Source organism: Pan paniscus, chromosome 20 (genome assembly GCF_029289425.2).
Source record: "Pan paniscus chromosome 20, NHGRI_mPanPan1-v2.0_pri, whole genome shotgun sequence".
Classification (NCBI taxonomy): domain Eukaryota; kingdom Metazoa; phylum Chordata; class Mammalia; order Primates; family Hominidae; genus Pan; species Pan paniscus.
In genome coordinates, this window is record NC_073269.2 from 54,307,298 (window position 1) to 54,321,868 (window position 14,571).

The 14,571-nt window shown below is 43.0% G+C and overlaps 1 protein-coding gene across 21 annotated transcripts in view; it reads right to left on the bottom strand.

Annotated features, from left to right (window-relative positions):
- Window positions 1–816: 816 nt before the first annotated feature.
- The window catches only part of CARD8 (caspase recruitment domain family member 8), a 52,018-nt gene continuing 38,263 nt past the window's right edge, over window positions 817–14,571 (bottom strand). For 14 of the 21 annotated variants that reach the window (XM_034945470.3, XM_008966736.6, XM_055103504.2 and 11 more), the window contains 3 exons: window positions 7,771–7,912; window positions 3,134–3,178; window positions 817–2,320 (listed from right to left, as the gene is read on the bottom strand). In XM_034945470.3, coding sequence (XP_034801361.2) covers window positions 2,055–2,320; window positions 3,134–3,178; window positions 7,771–7,912 — 453 coding nt within the window. In that variant the 3' untranslated portion in view covers window positions 817–2,054. The remainder of the gene's footprint in view (window positions 2,321–3,133; window positions 3,179–7,770; window positions 7,913–14,571) is intronic. The other 7 variants (XR_010110909.1, XR_008622070.2, XR_010110908.1 and 4 more) reach the window with 1 other exon arrangement.

Genomic DNA, 14,571 nt, shown 5'->3' on the forward strand with positions numbered 1-14,571 from the left:
TCGATACAAAATCAACATACAAAAATCAGTAGCATGTCTGTATATCAATAATGTTCAAGCTGAGGATCAAATCAATAGCCAAACACATACACACACACACACACACACACACACACACACACACGCAAAATACCTAGAAATACATTTAACCAAGAAAAGCTCTCTACAAGAAGAACTATAAAAGGCTGGTGGAAAATATCATATGTGACACAAACAATCTAGAAAACATTCCATGCTCATGGATTGGAAGAATCAATATCACTAAAATGACCACATTGCCCAGAACAATCTACAAATTACATGGTTTTACTATCAAACTACCACTGTCATTTTTCACAAAATTAGGAACAACAATTCTAAAATTTTTGCAATCTGCCCATCTGACAAAGGGCGAATAACCAGAATCTACAAAGAACTTAAACAAATTTACAAGAAAAAAACAAACAACCTCTTCAAAAAGTGGGCAAAAGATATGAACAGACACTTCTCAAAGGAAGACATTTATGCAGCCAACAGACGCATGAAAAAATGCTCATCACTGGTCATCAGAGAAATGCAAATCAAAACCACAATGAGATACCATCTCATGCCAGTTAGAATGGTGATCATTAAAAAGTCAGTAAACAACAGATGTGGGAGAGGATGTGGAGAAATAGGAATGCTTTTACACTGTTGCTGGAAGTGTAAATTAGTTCAACCGTTGTGGAAGACAGTGTGGTGATTCCTCAAGGATCTAGAACTAGAAATACCATTTGACCCAGCAATCCCATTACTGGGTATATACCCAACGAATTATAAATCATGCTACTATAAAAACACATGCACACGTATGTTTATTGTGGCACTATTCACAATAGCAAAGACTTGGAACCAACCCAAATGTCCATCAGTGATAGACTGGATTAACAAAATGTGGCACATATACACCATGGAATACTATGCAGCCATAAAAAAGGATGAGCTCATGTCCTTTGCAGGGACATAGATAAAACTGGAAACCATCATTCTCAGCAAACTATCGCAAGGACAGAAAACCAAACATTGCATGTTCTTACTCATAGGTGGAAACTGAACAATGAGAACACTTGGACACTGGGGGCAGGGGGAACATTGCACACTGGGGCCTGTCGTGGGGTGGGGGGTGGGGGAGGGATAGCACTAGGAGAAATACCTAATGTAAATGATGAGTTGATGGGTGCAGCAAACCAACATGGCACATGTATCCCTATGTAACAAATCTGCATGTTGTGCACATGTACCCTAGGACTTAAAGTATGATAATAAAAAAAAAGAATAACACATATTAAAGGAAGTTGTGAACTCGAAAAAAAAAAAGTACAAGATACATAGTAATTTCCCAAGGGTTTTTCTTTTTTTTTCCTTTTTCTTTTCTTTTTTTCTTTTTTTTTGAGATGACGTCTCGCTCTGTCGCCAGGCTGGAGTGCAGTGGTGCGACCTGGGCTCACTGGAACGTCCGCCTCCTGGGTACTTATAGAATAATGTACTTACATTAGTACTTACATTATTCTAGTAATAACAGCAATAGACAAAATGTTAAAGGGACAACATATATAAAACCAATACCATCAATAAATACCTTGGATATCTTCAACTGAGAGACTTTGTTAGCTTTCCTGTATTTTGTGGTGGAATGGTGAGACTTCAAAGAGTGTCCATAAAAGCTAGTTTTCATGTTAATCAGGAGAATTTTCCTTTCTAGAGCCTGTCATGCACAAACACAACTGCCTTGACTTTCTTCACCCCGGGTCTTCAGGAAACGTGTCAATGGACGGAATAGTCACAAATTGAGCCACGGTTAGAAAAAAATTAAGAGCACTATTGTTATTTTCTTCAGATATTCTTGAGGGAAAGGCATGGGGATACAGCCAATGGGTATCTTCCAGGTTACGTATCTGTCCCCAAAGCCTGTGTGATGGGCAAATGTTACCCAGCCCCTCTCTGTTTTGGACACTGGAATCAAGGATGCATTTCTATTCATTCATTTCCAATGAGAACGCTGGATTCTCTCTTCCACACTCTCTGACTGACTCACTTTACAAATTCTGCTGTCTAAGATAGGACACGAGGTAAGGGTCCCTTTCACTAATGCTTCTGAAGAGCAGCTCCAGGGCCCGGTCCCCTTTCTTCTCCACCATGGTCAGCAGGATGTCATTCTTGCTCTGCCGTGTCTTTGCCTGCTCCACCAGCTCCTTCTCATTCTCAGTGAGAACCTCATTGTCTTGGAGATCATCGAGCACCCCTTTCAGGTCCCCCAACCTGGCTTGGAGTTGCCGGTGGTTCTCCTTCACAAAGGCTGCACCTGGATGAAAGGGGGAGTTGCAGACTCTGAGAATTGCTCTCTTATAGGATTTAGGATCTGCACCAAATGAAGATTCGTAATTCCAGGGTGGGGGATGGGTCTTTTTAAAGTATGTATGTATGTATTTATTTATTTATTTATTTTGAGAGGGAGTTTCACTCATTGCCCCGGCTGGAGTGCAATGGCACGATCTCAGCTCACCGCAACCTCCACCTCCTGGGTTCAAGTGATTCTCCTGCCTCAGCCTCCCAAATAGCTGGGATTACAGGCATGCGCCACCATACCAGGCTAATTTTTGTATTTTTAGTAAAGGCAGCATTTCACCAAGTTGGTCAGGCTGGTCTTGAACTCCTGACCTCAGGTGATCCACCTGCCTCAGCCTCCCAAAGTGCTGGGATTACAGGAATGAGCCACCATGCCCAGCCAGGGATGGCTCTTTATCTTGTGGTGTTGCCTAACCCACCTTCATTTCATTTTGGATATTTTACTTCTGGCTCTTGATTAACTTTCTAGTCTCATATTTACTATACTTTTTCAAAGTTCAATATAGAACTACTTTAACTTACAGTTCCCCAGATACAAGATATTTACCCCAATAACTGGCTGTCGCCTGCTCCTTTGTGTGGACGTGATGTCCTCACGCCCTCCCGTAAGTAAATCATACTCATTGTTTGTATTTTTCTCTGGCATCGCTTGTTCTTTGTAAATGACAAGGTTAGAAGGAATGGAGCCTCACTTTGTGATGTCAAAGCACTCAAAGGCCTCTTGATATCAGATACATCCCCCTGGCTTTAGTGTAAACATTTCACTAACCTGAGAAGGCAGGAGGGGCTGATGCAGCTCCAAGCTGGATATCCACTACAAAAGAGGAAGAATTGGAGATGACACACAATGAATCATATACCCTAACTCAGCTTTTCTAGTCTTTCATGCGCCAACTAAAATAATTTAATTCTACATATTTTGTAAGGCAGGGATCTTGTTTGGCACACTAATATACTAATGAAACCCAATTAAGTCATGAGCCACTCACTGCCCATTCAGGAAATGTATCAGAGAAAGGAGCACATTTTTTCAATATTCTTTCTTTTCTTTTCCTTTCTTCCTTCCTCTTTCTTTCTTTCCTTTCTTTCTTTCTCTCTCTCCCTCCCTCCTTCTTTCTTTCTCTCTTTCTTTCTCAAAGTCTCGCTCTGTTGCCCGGGCTCTAGATTGCAGTTGCCCAATCTCAACTCACTGCAACCTCTGCCTCCCAGGTTCAAACAATTCTCCTGCCTCAGCCTCCTGAGTAGCTGGGATTACAGGCATGCGCCACCATGTCCGGTTAATTTTTTATTTTTAGTAGAGACAGGGTTTCGCCATGTTGGCCAGGCTGGTCTCGAACTCCTGACCTCAGGCGATCCGCCTGCCTCAGCCTCCCGAAGTGCTGGAATTACAGGCATGAGCCACCGCACCCGGCCCATTTTTTCAATACTCTTTCTATGCGCAGGAGAATGTCTTAGGAACTCTGAGGATTACAACAATATCATACCATACTATCTTACATAAATTATAGTCAAGGTAAATGTGTTTTAGACATAAACTATCAACATTAAAGGAGTAAATTTTTATACATGTTGGTACCAGGACTTATAAGTTGATAGAAGATTTGATAATTGGAGCTAACAATTTGAAAATAATTGAAATGATCTTTCCCAGGAGGCTTTCAACATGGTCTTATACTTTTATCTAAAATCCCTGATGTGGCTTAAAGTTCTGATGAATTTTGTGACCCCCTCCGTTGGTGGCAGCTCAGTCTCCATGTCATAAACACAGAATGAATCTGATGAATCTGAGTCTCCCATTGACTATGAGGTCCAAAAATTGAGTTTCTGGTCATTTGACTTCCAGGAAGAACATCAACTTCATGGAACAGCACATTCACCCAGAGGCCCAGCCACCCACAGTCTCCCCATTTCATCCAGAATTTCCCTATTAAGGAATTAGCATGGTCATGACACCTGGAAAAACACTACCGTTTTTTGGGGTTTTTGTTGTTGTTGTTTGAGACAGAGTTTCCATCCTGTTGCCCAGGCTGGAGTGCAGTGGCCCGATCTCAGCTCACTGCAACCTCCGCCTCCTGGGTTCAAGTGATTCTGGTTCCTCAGCCCCCTGTGTAGCTGGGACTAGAGGCACTCTCCATCATGCCCCGCTAATTTTTGTATTTTAGCGGAGACAGGGTTTCACCATGTTGACCAGGCTGGTTTCGATCTCCTGACCTCAAGTGATCAGCCTGTCTTGGCCTCCCAAAGTGTTGGGATTACAGGTGTCAGCCACCTGTAATCTTTTTTTAATGAAAGATTAAATCTAAGCCAGGCGAGGTGGCTCATGCCTGTAATCCCAGCCCTTTGGGAGGCCAAGGTGGGCAGATCACAAGGTCATGAGAACAAGACCATCCTGGCCAACATGGTGAAACCCCGTCTCTACTAAAAATACAAAAATTAGCCGGGCGTGGTGGCGGACACCTTTGGTCCCAGCTACTAGGGAGGCTGAGGCAGGAGAATCACTTGAACCCGGGAGGCAGAGGTTGCAGTGAGCCGAGACTGTGCCATTGCACTCCAGCCTGGTGACAGAGTGAGACTCCGTCTCAAAAAAAAAGATTAAATCTAAACCAGGGAAAAATCTTTTTTTTTCTTTTTTTGAGACGGAGTCTCACTCTGTCGCCCAGGCTGGAGTGCAATGGAGCCGTCTCTACTCACTGCAACCTCCGCCTCCCAGGTTCAAGCGATTCTCCTGCCTCAGCCTCCTGAGTAGCTGGGACTACAGGCGTGCGCCACCTTGCCTGGCTAATTTTTGTATTTTTAGTAGAGACGGAGTTTTGCCATGTTGGTCAGACTGGTCTCGAACTCCTGACCTCGTGATCCGCCTGCCTTGGCCTCCCAAAGCACTGGGATTACAGGCGTGAGCCACTGAGCCCGGCTGGAAATATCCTTTTTTAATGAAAGAAAAGTAAGCAATGTATAAATATTCTGGTTTTTAAAGATAAATTGAGGGGGCAGTGGCATTTGTTTGCTTTCTCAAAGTGTGTACTGCATGTTGGCTGTCAACTAGACTGCATTCTAGCCACTGAGGTTGCGAGCAATGGAGACTGAGACCTCTGCACTGCTTTTTCCCATATAAAACACAACAAAGACAGCCAAGAAGTTGCACAAACCAAGCTCTCATCATCTGAGATGCTAAGACATTTTAGGGAATGGAGGCAGGAACAGGGGAGGTGTGTATGGATGAGACTTGGCTGAGCTGAGCACCTTCCAACCCTGCAGTGTGCCTGGAACCTCTAAGTCCAGCCGCAGCTCAGGTGCAGGACCTGAACAAGACCACAGTTTGTCTAGGGAAAGGATGCACAGCCATGAAGCTGATATGCAACTCTCTCTGTCGCTCTTTTTTTTTTCTTCTTTTTTTTTTTGATGGCGTCTTGCTCTGTCACCCAGGCTGGAGTGCAGTGGCACCATCTCAGCTCACTGCAACCTCTACCTCCCGGGTTCAAGCGATTCTCCTGCCCCAGCCTCCCGAATAGCTGGGATTACAGGCACACGCCACCACGCCTGGCTAATTTTTGTACTTTTAGTAGAGGCAGAGTTTTGCCCTGTTGGTCAGGCTGGTCTTGAACTCCTGACCTCAGGTGATCTGCCTGCCTTGGCCTCGGCCTCCCAAAGTGCTGGGATTACACGCGGGAGCCACCATGCCCGGCCTGATCTGCAACTCTCTTGACATTAAGAGGTGATGGGATTGTGAGAATTCAGTGAAAGAAGGAAGACCAGTGGCTGACGACCACAAGGGCCGAATTAGCCAACACCATCAACGCTATGACAGTATTGTCCCAAAACACTAAAATACATGAGCAGAAACAGGCAAAACCCATTTGAAATTGTTCCAGAATATTCCACAAGGTACTCATACTCCAAAAGAACACATATGTTTGTTCAACTATTCCCGGATTCCTGGGCATTCACGTTGGGTTCATTTTTCCCTCACTGCAAGTAATGCTTCAAGGAATATCACTGCATATAATTTCCCTTCATATGTGTACTCTTACGTTATAGTATAGATTTCTAAAAGTGATTTTTGTTCAAGGGACAATTTTTTTTTCTTTTTTTTGAGACAGGGTCTCGCTCTGTCGCTCAGGCTGGAGTGCAGTGGCACAAACTCGGCTCACTGCTCCCTCCTCCCTCTGGGGTCAAGTGAGCCAACCACCTCAGCCTCCAAGTAGCTGCGGCTACAGGCACGTACCACCATGCCCAGCTAATTTTTGTATTTTTTGTAGAGACGGGGATTCACCATGTTGCCTAGGCTGGTCTCGAACTCCTGACTTCAAGTGATCCTCTCGCCTCAGCCTCCTAAAGCACTGGGATTACTGACGTGAGCCACCAATCCTGGCCACAAGGGGCAATATTTAAATTAATGTATGGACATATTACTGCCTAAAAGGTTAAAGCAATTTACGGTTCCCGTGCAAATGTTATCTTAATGTCCTCCTCTTGATAGAGCCGTAGTGAAATTTTCCTAATGTGGTACTGAAGATAATGATCTGCTGCAATGGAAGACACTGATTTCTGCATCATTGTAGGTATTCAAACAGAGGATGACATTTGCAAGTATTGGAGACACTTAAATGTATCCACAGAGATTCAAGGACCTCTGAGGAGATCTTTGATACCTTTTCTGGGAGTTTCTAAATTCCACGAAATTATATTTATGATGCTGAGTTTGTATGAATGAATGAAACATTTTACAGGATTTTTCATCAGACTATCTGAAGGAATATGACACCCCAAAAAATAAGAAAGGTGAGTATGGAAGAAATTATTAAATTGTGCAGAAAATGGAATGAAGTAGTCTTCAGGTTCGTTCTGACTCTTAGAATCTCCTGTTTTTGGCCGGGCGCGGTGGCTCATTCCTGTAATCCCAATGCTTTGGGAGGCCGAGGCGGGTGGATCACTTGAGGTCAGGAGTTTGAGACCAGCTTGGCCAACAGAGCAAACCCCCATCTCTACTAAAAATAAAAAAATTAGCCAAGAGTGGTGGCGCGCACCTGTAATCCCAGCTACTCGGGAGACTGAGGCAGGAGAATCACTTGAACCAGGAGGCAGAGGTTGCAGTGAGCCGAGATCGCATCACTGCACTCCAGCCTGGGCAACACAGCAAGACTCCGAAAAAAAAAAAATCTCCTGTTCTTTACCCCCAGGTGTGAGAGGTTTCCATTCCCATGGCCATCCCCATTCTCTGGCCCCTTCAGCATTTCACTTCCTGTGGACAAACCACGGCCATCACTTTCGTTTTCCTCACATTGGCGATACACTGACAATGGAGTTCTTATCTGGGCTGGAATCATAAACAGGCTTTCACCTTTGACATCCAATGGTAGAGGTGCATTTTCCCCTCACCTAAAATGCCAGCCTCACCCACTCACCTACCTGGCTTCACCACAGTCTTCCAGACCAAAGTCTCATGTCTTTTTTCAGTAATTTCAAGTTGAATGGGTTCTTTCATCTGCCCAGCATAGAATTTTGAGAAGTGCTGGATTTCTCCAGGGCTCCTGTAGGACAATTTCAACTCCTAGAGGAAACACAACAGTTGACTTGAAGCAGTGGAGGGTGGAAGGGCCCGGCTCCCTACAGTGAACTGGCCAATGGAACTTAACCCCTGTTTTCTACACAATGTCATGGCTGGTTGAGGGGGAAACAGAGGGAGAGAGGTAAACATCCTGAACATCCTGTTTTTGTTTTTTGTTTTGAGACGGGGTCTTGCTCTTTCACCCAGGCTGGAGTGCAGTAGCGCAATCTCAGCTCACTGCAACCTCCAACTCCCAGGTTCAAGCGATTCTCCTGCCTCAGCCTCCTGAGTAGCTGAGATTACAAGCGCGTACCACCATGCCCAGCTAATTTTTGTATTTTTAGTAGAGACGGGGTTTCACCATATTGGCCAGGCTGGTCTCGAACTCCTGAGCTCATGATCTGCCCCCCTTCACCATGCCCCCACCCGCCGCCCCGCCCCACCCCAGCCTCCCACAGTGTTAGGATTATAGGCATGAGCCACTGTGCCCAGCTGGTAAACACCCTTTTAAATGCACAATGTTAGGAAATAATTTCATTCTATGAAAGCAAGAGTAACCTAGCTCTCAACACCCCATGAGTCAGAGAAAAATGATCTGAACTGAGTATAAAAATTTGAGGTGTTGGCCAGGCACAGTGGCTCACACCTGTAATTTCAGCACTTTGGGAGGCCGCGCCAGGCAGATCACCTGAGGTCAGGAGTTTGAGACCAGCCTGGCCAACATGGTGAAACCCCGTCTCTACTAAAAATACAACAAATTAGCTGGGCATGGTGGTGGGTGCCTGTAATCCCAGGTTCTTGGGAGGCTGAGGCAGGAGAATCGCTTGAACCCGGGAGATGGAGGTTGCAGTGAGCCAAGATCACGCCATTGCACTCCAGCCTGGGCGACAAGAGCGACATTCCATCTCAAAAACAAACAAAAATAATAATAATAACGCTACTAACTCAGAATCTCAGACTGTACAGAAATGTGGGAAAACTGGCAAAGGCAGCTCATCAGGTCTGTCTTGGCCTCACTGGGAAGCCAAGGGTCAGATGTGGCATCGTGCTTTCCTGTCCTTCCTTCTCTTCGTTCTGCACCCGACTTCCCCAGGATTCCTAACCAAAGCTGCCCTGGGGAATAGGAGCTAACTTCATAGGCAGGACAGAATTAGGAAAAGCTTAGTTTATGCGAATCTCTAGTTTCTTTAGGAAACAAGCCCTACAACTCTTGGAAAACAGTAATTTAAAAATTCTTTTTTTCTTTTTGTTATACTTTTAAGTTCTAGGGTACATGTGCACGACGTGCAGGTTTGTTACATATGGATACATGTGCCGTGTTGGTTTGCTGCACCCATTAACTCATCATTTACATTAGATATTTCTCCTAATGCTATCCCTCCCCCATGCCCCAAACCCCACGACAGGCCCCAGTGTGTGATGCTCCCCGCCCTGTGTCCAAGTGTTCTCATTGTTCAATTCCCACTTATGAGTGAGAACATGAGGTGTTCTGTTTTCTCTCCTTGCCATAGTTTGCTCAGAATGATGGTTTCCAGCTTCAGCCATGTCCCTACAAAGGACATGAACTCATCCTTTTTCATGGCTGCATAGTATTCCATGGTGTATATGTGCCACATTTTCTTAATCCAGTCTATCATTGATGGACATTTGGGTTGGTTCCAAGTCTTTGCTATTGTGAATAGTGCTGCAATAAACATACATGTGCATGTGTCTTTATAGTAGCATGATTTATAATCCTTTGGGTATATACCCAGTAATGCGATTGCTGGGTCAAATGGTATTTCTAGTTCTAGATCCTTGAGGAATCGCCACATTGTCTTCCACAATGGGTGAACTAATTTACAGTCCCACCAACAGTGTAAAAGTGTTCCTATTTCTCCACATTCTCTCCAGTACCTGTTGTTTCCTGACTTTTTAATGATCGCCATTCTAACTGGTGTGAGATGGTATCTCATTGTGGTTTTGATTTGCATTTCTCTGATGACCAGTGATGATGAGCATTTTTTCATGTGTCTGTTGGCTGCATAAATGTCTTCTTTTGAAAAGTGTCTGTTCATATCCTTTGCCCACTTTTTGATGGGATTGATTTTTTCTTGTAAATTTGTTTAAGTTCTTTGTAGATTCTGGATATCAGCCCTTTGTCAGATGGGGAGATTGCAAAAATTTTCTCCCATTCTGTAGGTTGCTTGTTCACTCTGATGGTAGTTTCTTTTGCTGTGCAGATACTCTTTAGTTTAATTAGACCCCATTTGTCTATTTTGGCTTTTGTTGCCATTGCTTTTGGTGTTTTAGTCATGAATTCCTTGCCCATGCCTATGTCCTGAATGGTATTGCCTAGGTTTTCTTCTAGGGTTTTTATGGTTTTAGGTCTAACATTTATGTCTTTAATCCATCCTGAATTAATTTTTGAATAAGGTATAACGAAGGGATCCAGTTGCAGCTTCCTACATATGGCTAGCCAGTTTTCCCAACATGATTTATTAAATAGGGAATCCTTCCCAATTTTTTGGTTTTGTCAGGTTTGTCAAAGATCAGACGGTTGTAGATATGTGGTGTTATTTCTGAGGCCTCTATTCTGTTCCATTGGTCTATATCTCTGTTTTGGTACCAGTACTATGCTGTTTTGGTTACTGTAGCCTTGTAGTATAGTTTGAAGTCAGGTAGTGTGATGCCTCCAGCTTTGCTACTTTTGCTTAGGATTGTCTTGGCAATGTGGGCTCTGTTTTGGTTCCATATGAACTTTAAAGTAGTTTTTTCCAATTCTGTGAAGAAAGTCATTGGTAGTTTGATGGGGGTGGCATTGAATCTATAAATTGCCTTGGGCACTATGGACGTTTTCACGATATTGATTCTTCCTATCCATGAGCATGGAATGTTCTTCCATTTGTTTGTGTCCTCTTTTATTTCGTTGAGCAGTGGTTTGTAGTTCTCCTTGAAGAGGTCCTTCATATCCCTTGTAAGTTGGATTCCTAGGTATTTTATACTCTTTGAAGCAACTGTGAATGGGAGTTCACTCATGATTTGGCTCTCTGTTTGTCTGTTATTGGTGTGGAGGAATGCTTGTGATTTCTGCCCATTGATTTTGTATCCTGAGACTTTGCTGAAGTTGCTTATCAGCTTAAGGAGATTCTGGGCTGAGACAATGGGGTTTTCTAAATATACAATCATGTCATCTGCAAACAGAGACAATTTGACTTCCTCTTTTCCTAACTGAATACCCTTTATTTCTTTCTCTTGCCTCACTGCCCTGGCCAGAACTTCCAACACTATGTTGAATAGGAGTGGTGAGAGAGGGTATACCTGTCTTGTGCCAGTTTTCAAAGGGAATGCTTCCAGTTTTTGCCCATTCAGTATGATACTGGCTGTGGGTTTGTCATAAATAGCTCTTACTATTTTGAGATATATTCCATCAATACCTAGTTTATTGAGAGTTTTTAGTATGAAAGGCTGTTGAATATTGTCAAACGCCTTTTCTGCATCTATTGAGATAATCATATGGTTTTTGTCTTTGGTTCTGTTTATGTGATGGATTAGGTTTATTGATTTGCGTATGTTGAACCAGCCTTGCATCCCAGGGATGAAGCCAACTTGATCTTGGTGGATAAGCTTTTTGATGTGCTGCTGGATTCGGTTTGCCAGTATTTTATTGAGGATTTTTGCATCTATGTTCATCAGGGATATTGGTCTAAAATTCTCTTTTTTTGTTGTGTCTCTGCCAGGCTTTGGTATCAGGATGATGCTGGCCTCATAAAATGAGTTAGGGAGGATTCCCTCTTTTTCTATTGATTGGAATAGTTTCAGAAGGACTGGTACCAGCTCCTTTTTGTACCTCTGGTAGAATTCGGCTGTGAAACCATCTGGTCCTGGACTTTTTTTGGTTGGTAGGCTATTAATTATTGCCTCAATTTCAGAGCCTGTTATTGGTCTATTCAGCGATTCAACTTCTTCCTGGTTTAGTCTTGGCAGTGTGTATGTGTCCAGGAATTTATCCATTTCTTCTAGATTTTCTAGTTTATTTGCGTAGAGGTGTTTATAGTATCCTCTGACGGTAGTTTGTATTTCTGTGGAATCAGTGGTGATCTCCCCTTTATCATTCTTTATTGCGTCTATTTGATTCTTCTCTATTTTCTTCTTTATTAGTCTTGCTAGTGATCTATCAATTTTGTTGATCTTTTCAAAAAACCAGCTCCTAGACTCACTGACTTTTTTGAAGGGTTTTTTTGTGTGTGACTCTATCTCCTTCAGTTCTGCTCTGATCTTAGTTATTTCTTGCATTCTGCTGGCTTTTGAATTTGTTTGCTCTTGCCTCTCTAGTTAATTGTGATGTTAGGGTGTCGATTTTAGATCTTTCCTGCTTTCTCCTGTGGGCATTTAGTGCTATAAATTTCCCCCTACACACTGCTTTAAATGTGTCCCAGAGACTCTAGTACATTGTGTCTTTGTTCTCCTTGGTTTCAAAGAACATCTTTATTTCTGCCTTCATTTCGTTATTTACCCAGTAGTCATTCAGGAGCAGGTTGTTCAGTTTCCATGTAGTTGTGTGGTTTTGAGTGAATTTCTTAATCCTGAGTTCTAATTTGATTGCACTGTGGTCTCAGAGACAGTTTGTTATGATTTCTGTTCTTTTACATTTGCTGAGGACTGCTTTACTTCCAACTATGTGGTCAATTTTGGAATAAGTGTGATGTGGTGCTGAGAAGAATGTATATTTTGTTGATTTGGGGTGGAGAGTTCTGTAGATGTCTCTTAGGTCTGCTTGGTGCGGAGCTGAGTTCAAGTCCTGGATATCCTTGTTAACCTTCTGTCTCGTTGATCTGTCTAATATTGACAGTGGGGTGTTAAAGTCTCCCATTATTATTGTGTGGGAGTCTAAGTCTCTTTGTAGGTCTCTCAGGACTCCTTTTATGAATCTGGGTGCTCCTGTATTGGGTGCATATATATTTAGGATAGTTAGCTCTTCTTGTTGAATTGATCCCTTTAACATTATGCAATGGTCTTCTTTGTCTCTTTTGATCTTTGTTGGTTTAAAGTCTGTTTTATCAGAGGCTAGGATTGCAACCCCTGCTTTTTTTCCTTTCCACTTTCTTGGTAGATCTTCCTCCATCTGTTTATTTTGAGCCTGTGTGTGCCTCTGCACGTGAGATGGGTCTCCTGAATACAGCACACTGATGGGTCTTGACTCATTATCTAATTTGCCGGTCTGTGTCTTTTAATTGGGGCATTTAGCCCATTTACATTTAAAGTTAATATTGTTATGTGTGAATTTGATCCTGTCATTATGATGTTAGCTGGTTATTTTGCCCATTAGTTGATGCAGTTTCTTCCTAGCATCAATGGTCTTTACAATTTGGCATGTTTTTGCAGTGGCTGGTACTGGTTGCTCCTTTCCATGTTTAGTGCTTCCTTCAGGAGCTCTTGTAAGGCAGGCCTGGTGGTGACAAAATCTCTCAGCATTTGCTTGTCTGTAACGGAGTTTATTTCTCCTTCACTTATAAAGCTTAGTTTGGCTGGATATGAAATTCTGGTTTGAAAATTCTTTTCTTTAAGAATGCTGAATTTTGGCTCCCAGTCTCGTCTGGCTTGTAGGGTTTCTGCCAAGAGATCTGCTGTTAGTCTGATGGGCTTCCCTTTGTGGGTAACCCAACCTTTCTCTCTGGCTGCCTTTAACATTTTTTCCTTCATTTCAACCTTGGTGAATCTGACAATTATGTGTCTTGGGGTTGCTCTTCTTGAGGAATATCTTTGTGGTGTTCTCTGTATTTCCTGAATTTGAATGTTGGCCTGCCTTGCTAGGTTGGGGAAGTTCTCCTGGATAATATCCTAAAGAGTGTTTTCCAACTTGGTTCCATTCTCCCCATCACTTTCAGGTACACCAATCAAACGTATATTTGGTCTTTTCACATAGTCCCATATTTCTTGGAGGCTTTGTTCTTTTCTTTTTACTCTTTTTTCTCTATATTTCTCTTCTTGCTTCATTTCATTAATTTGATCTTCAATCACTGATATCAGTTCTTCCATTCGATCGAATTGGCTTCTGAAGCTTGTGCATGCATCACGTACTTCCCATGCCGTGGTTTTCAGCTCCATCAGGTCATTTAATATCTTCTCTGCACTGTTTATTCTAGTTAACCATTTGTCTAATCTTTTTTCAAGGTTTTCCTTTGAACGTTCTTCTTCAGCTTGGAGACGTTTGTTATTACCGACTTTCTGAAGCCTACTTCTGTCAACTCGTCAAAGTCATTCTCTGTCCAGCTTTGTTCCATTGCTGGCGAGGAGCTGCGATCCTTTGGAGGAGAAGGAGTGCTCTGGTTTTTAGAATTTTCAACTTTTCTGCTCTGGTTTCTCCCCATCTTTGTGGTTTTATCTACCTTTGATCTTTGATGTTGGTGACCTACAGATGAGGTTTTGGTGTGGATGTCCTTTTTGTTGATGTTGATGCTATTCCTTTCTGCTTGTTAGTTTTCCTTCTAACAGTCAGGACCCTCAGCTGCAGGTCTGTTGGAGTTTGCTGGAGGTCCACTCCAGACCCTGTTTGCCTGGGTATCACCAGCGGAGGCTGCAGAACAGCCAATATTGCAGAAAAGCAAATAATGCTGCCTGATCCTTCCTCTGGAAGCTTCATCTCAGAGGGGCACCCAGCTGTATCAGGTGTCAGTCAGCCC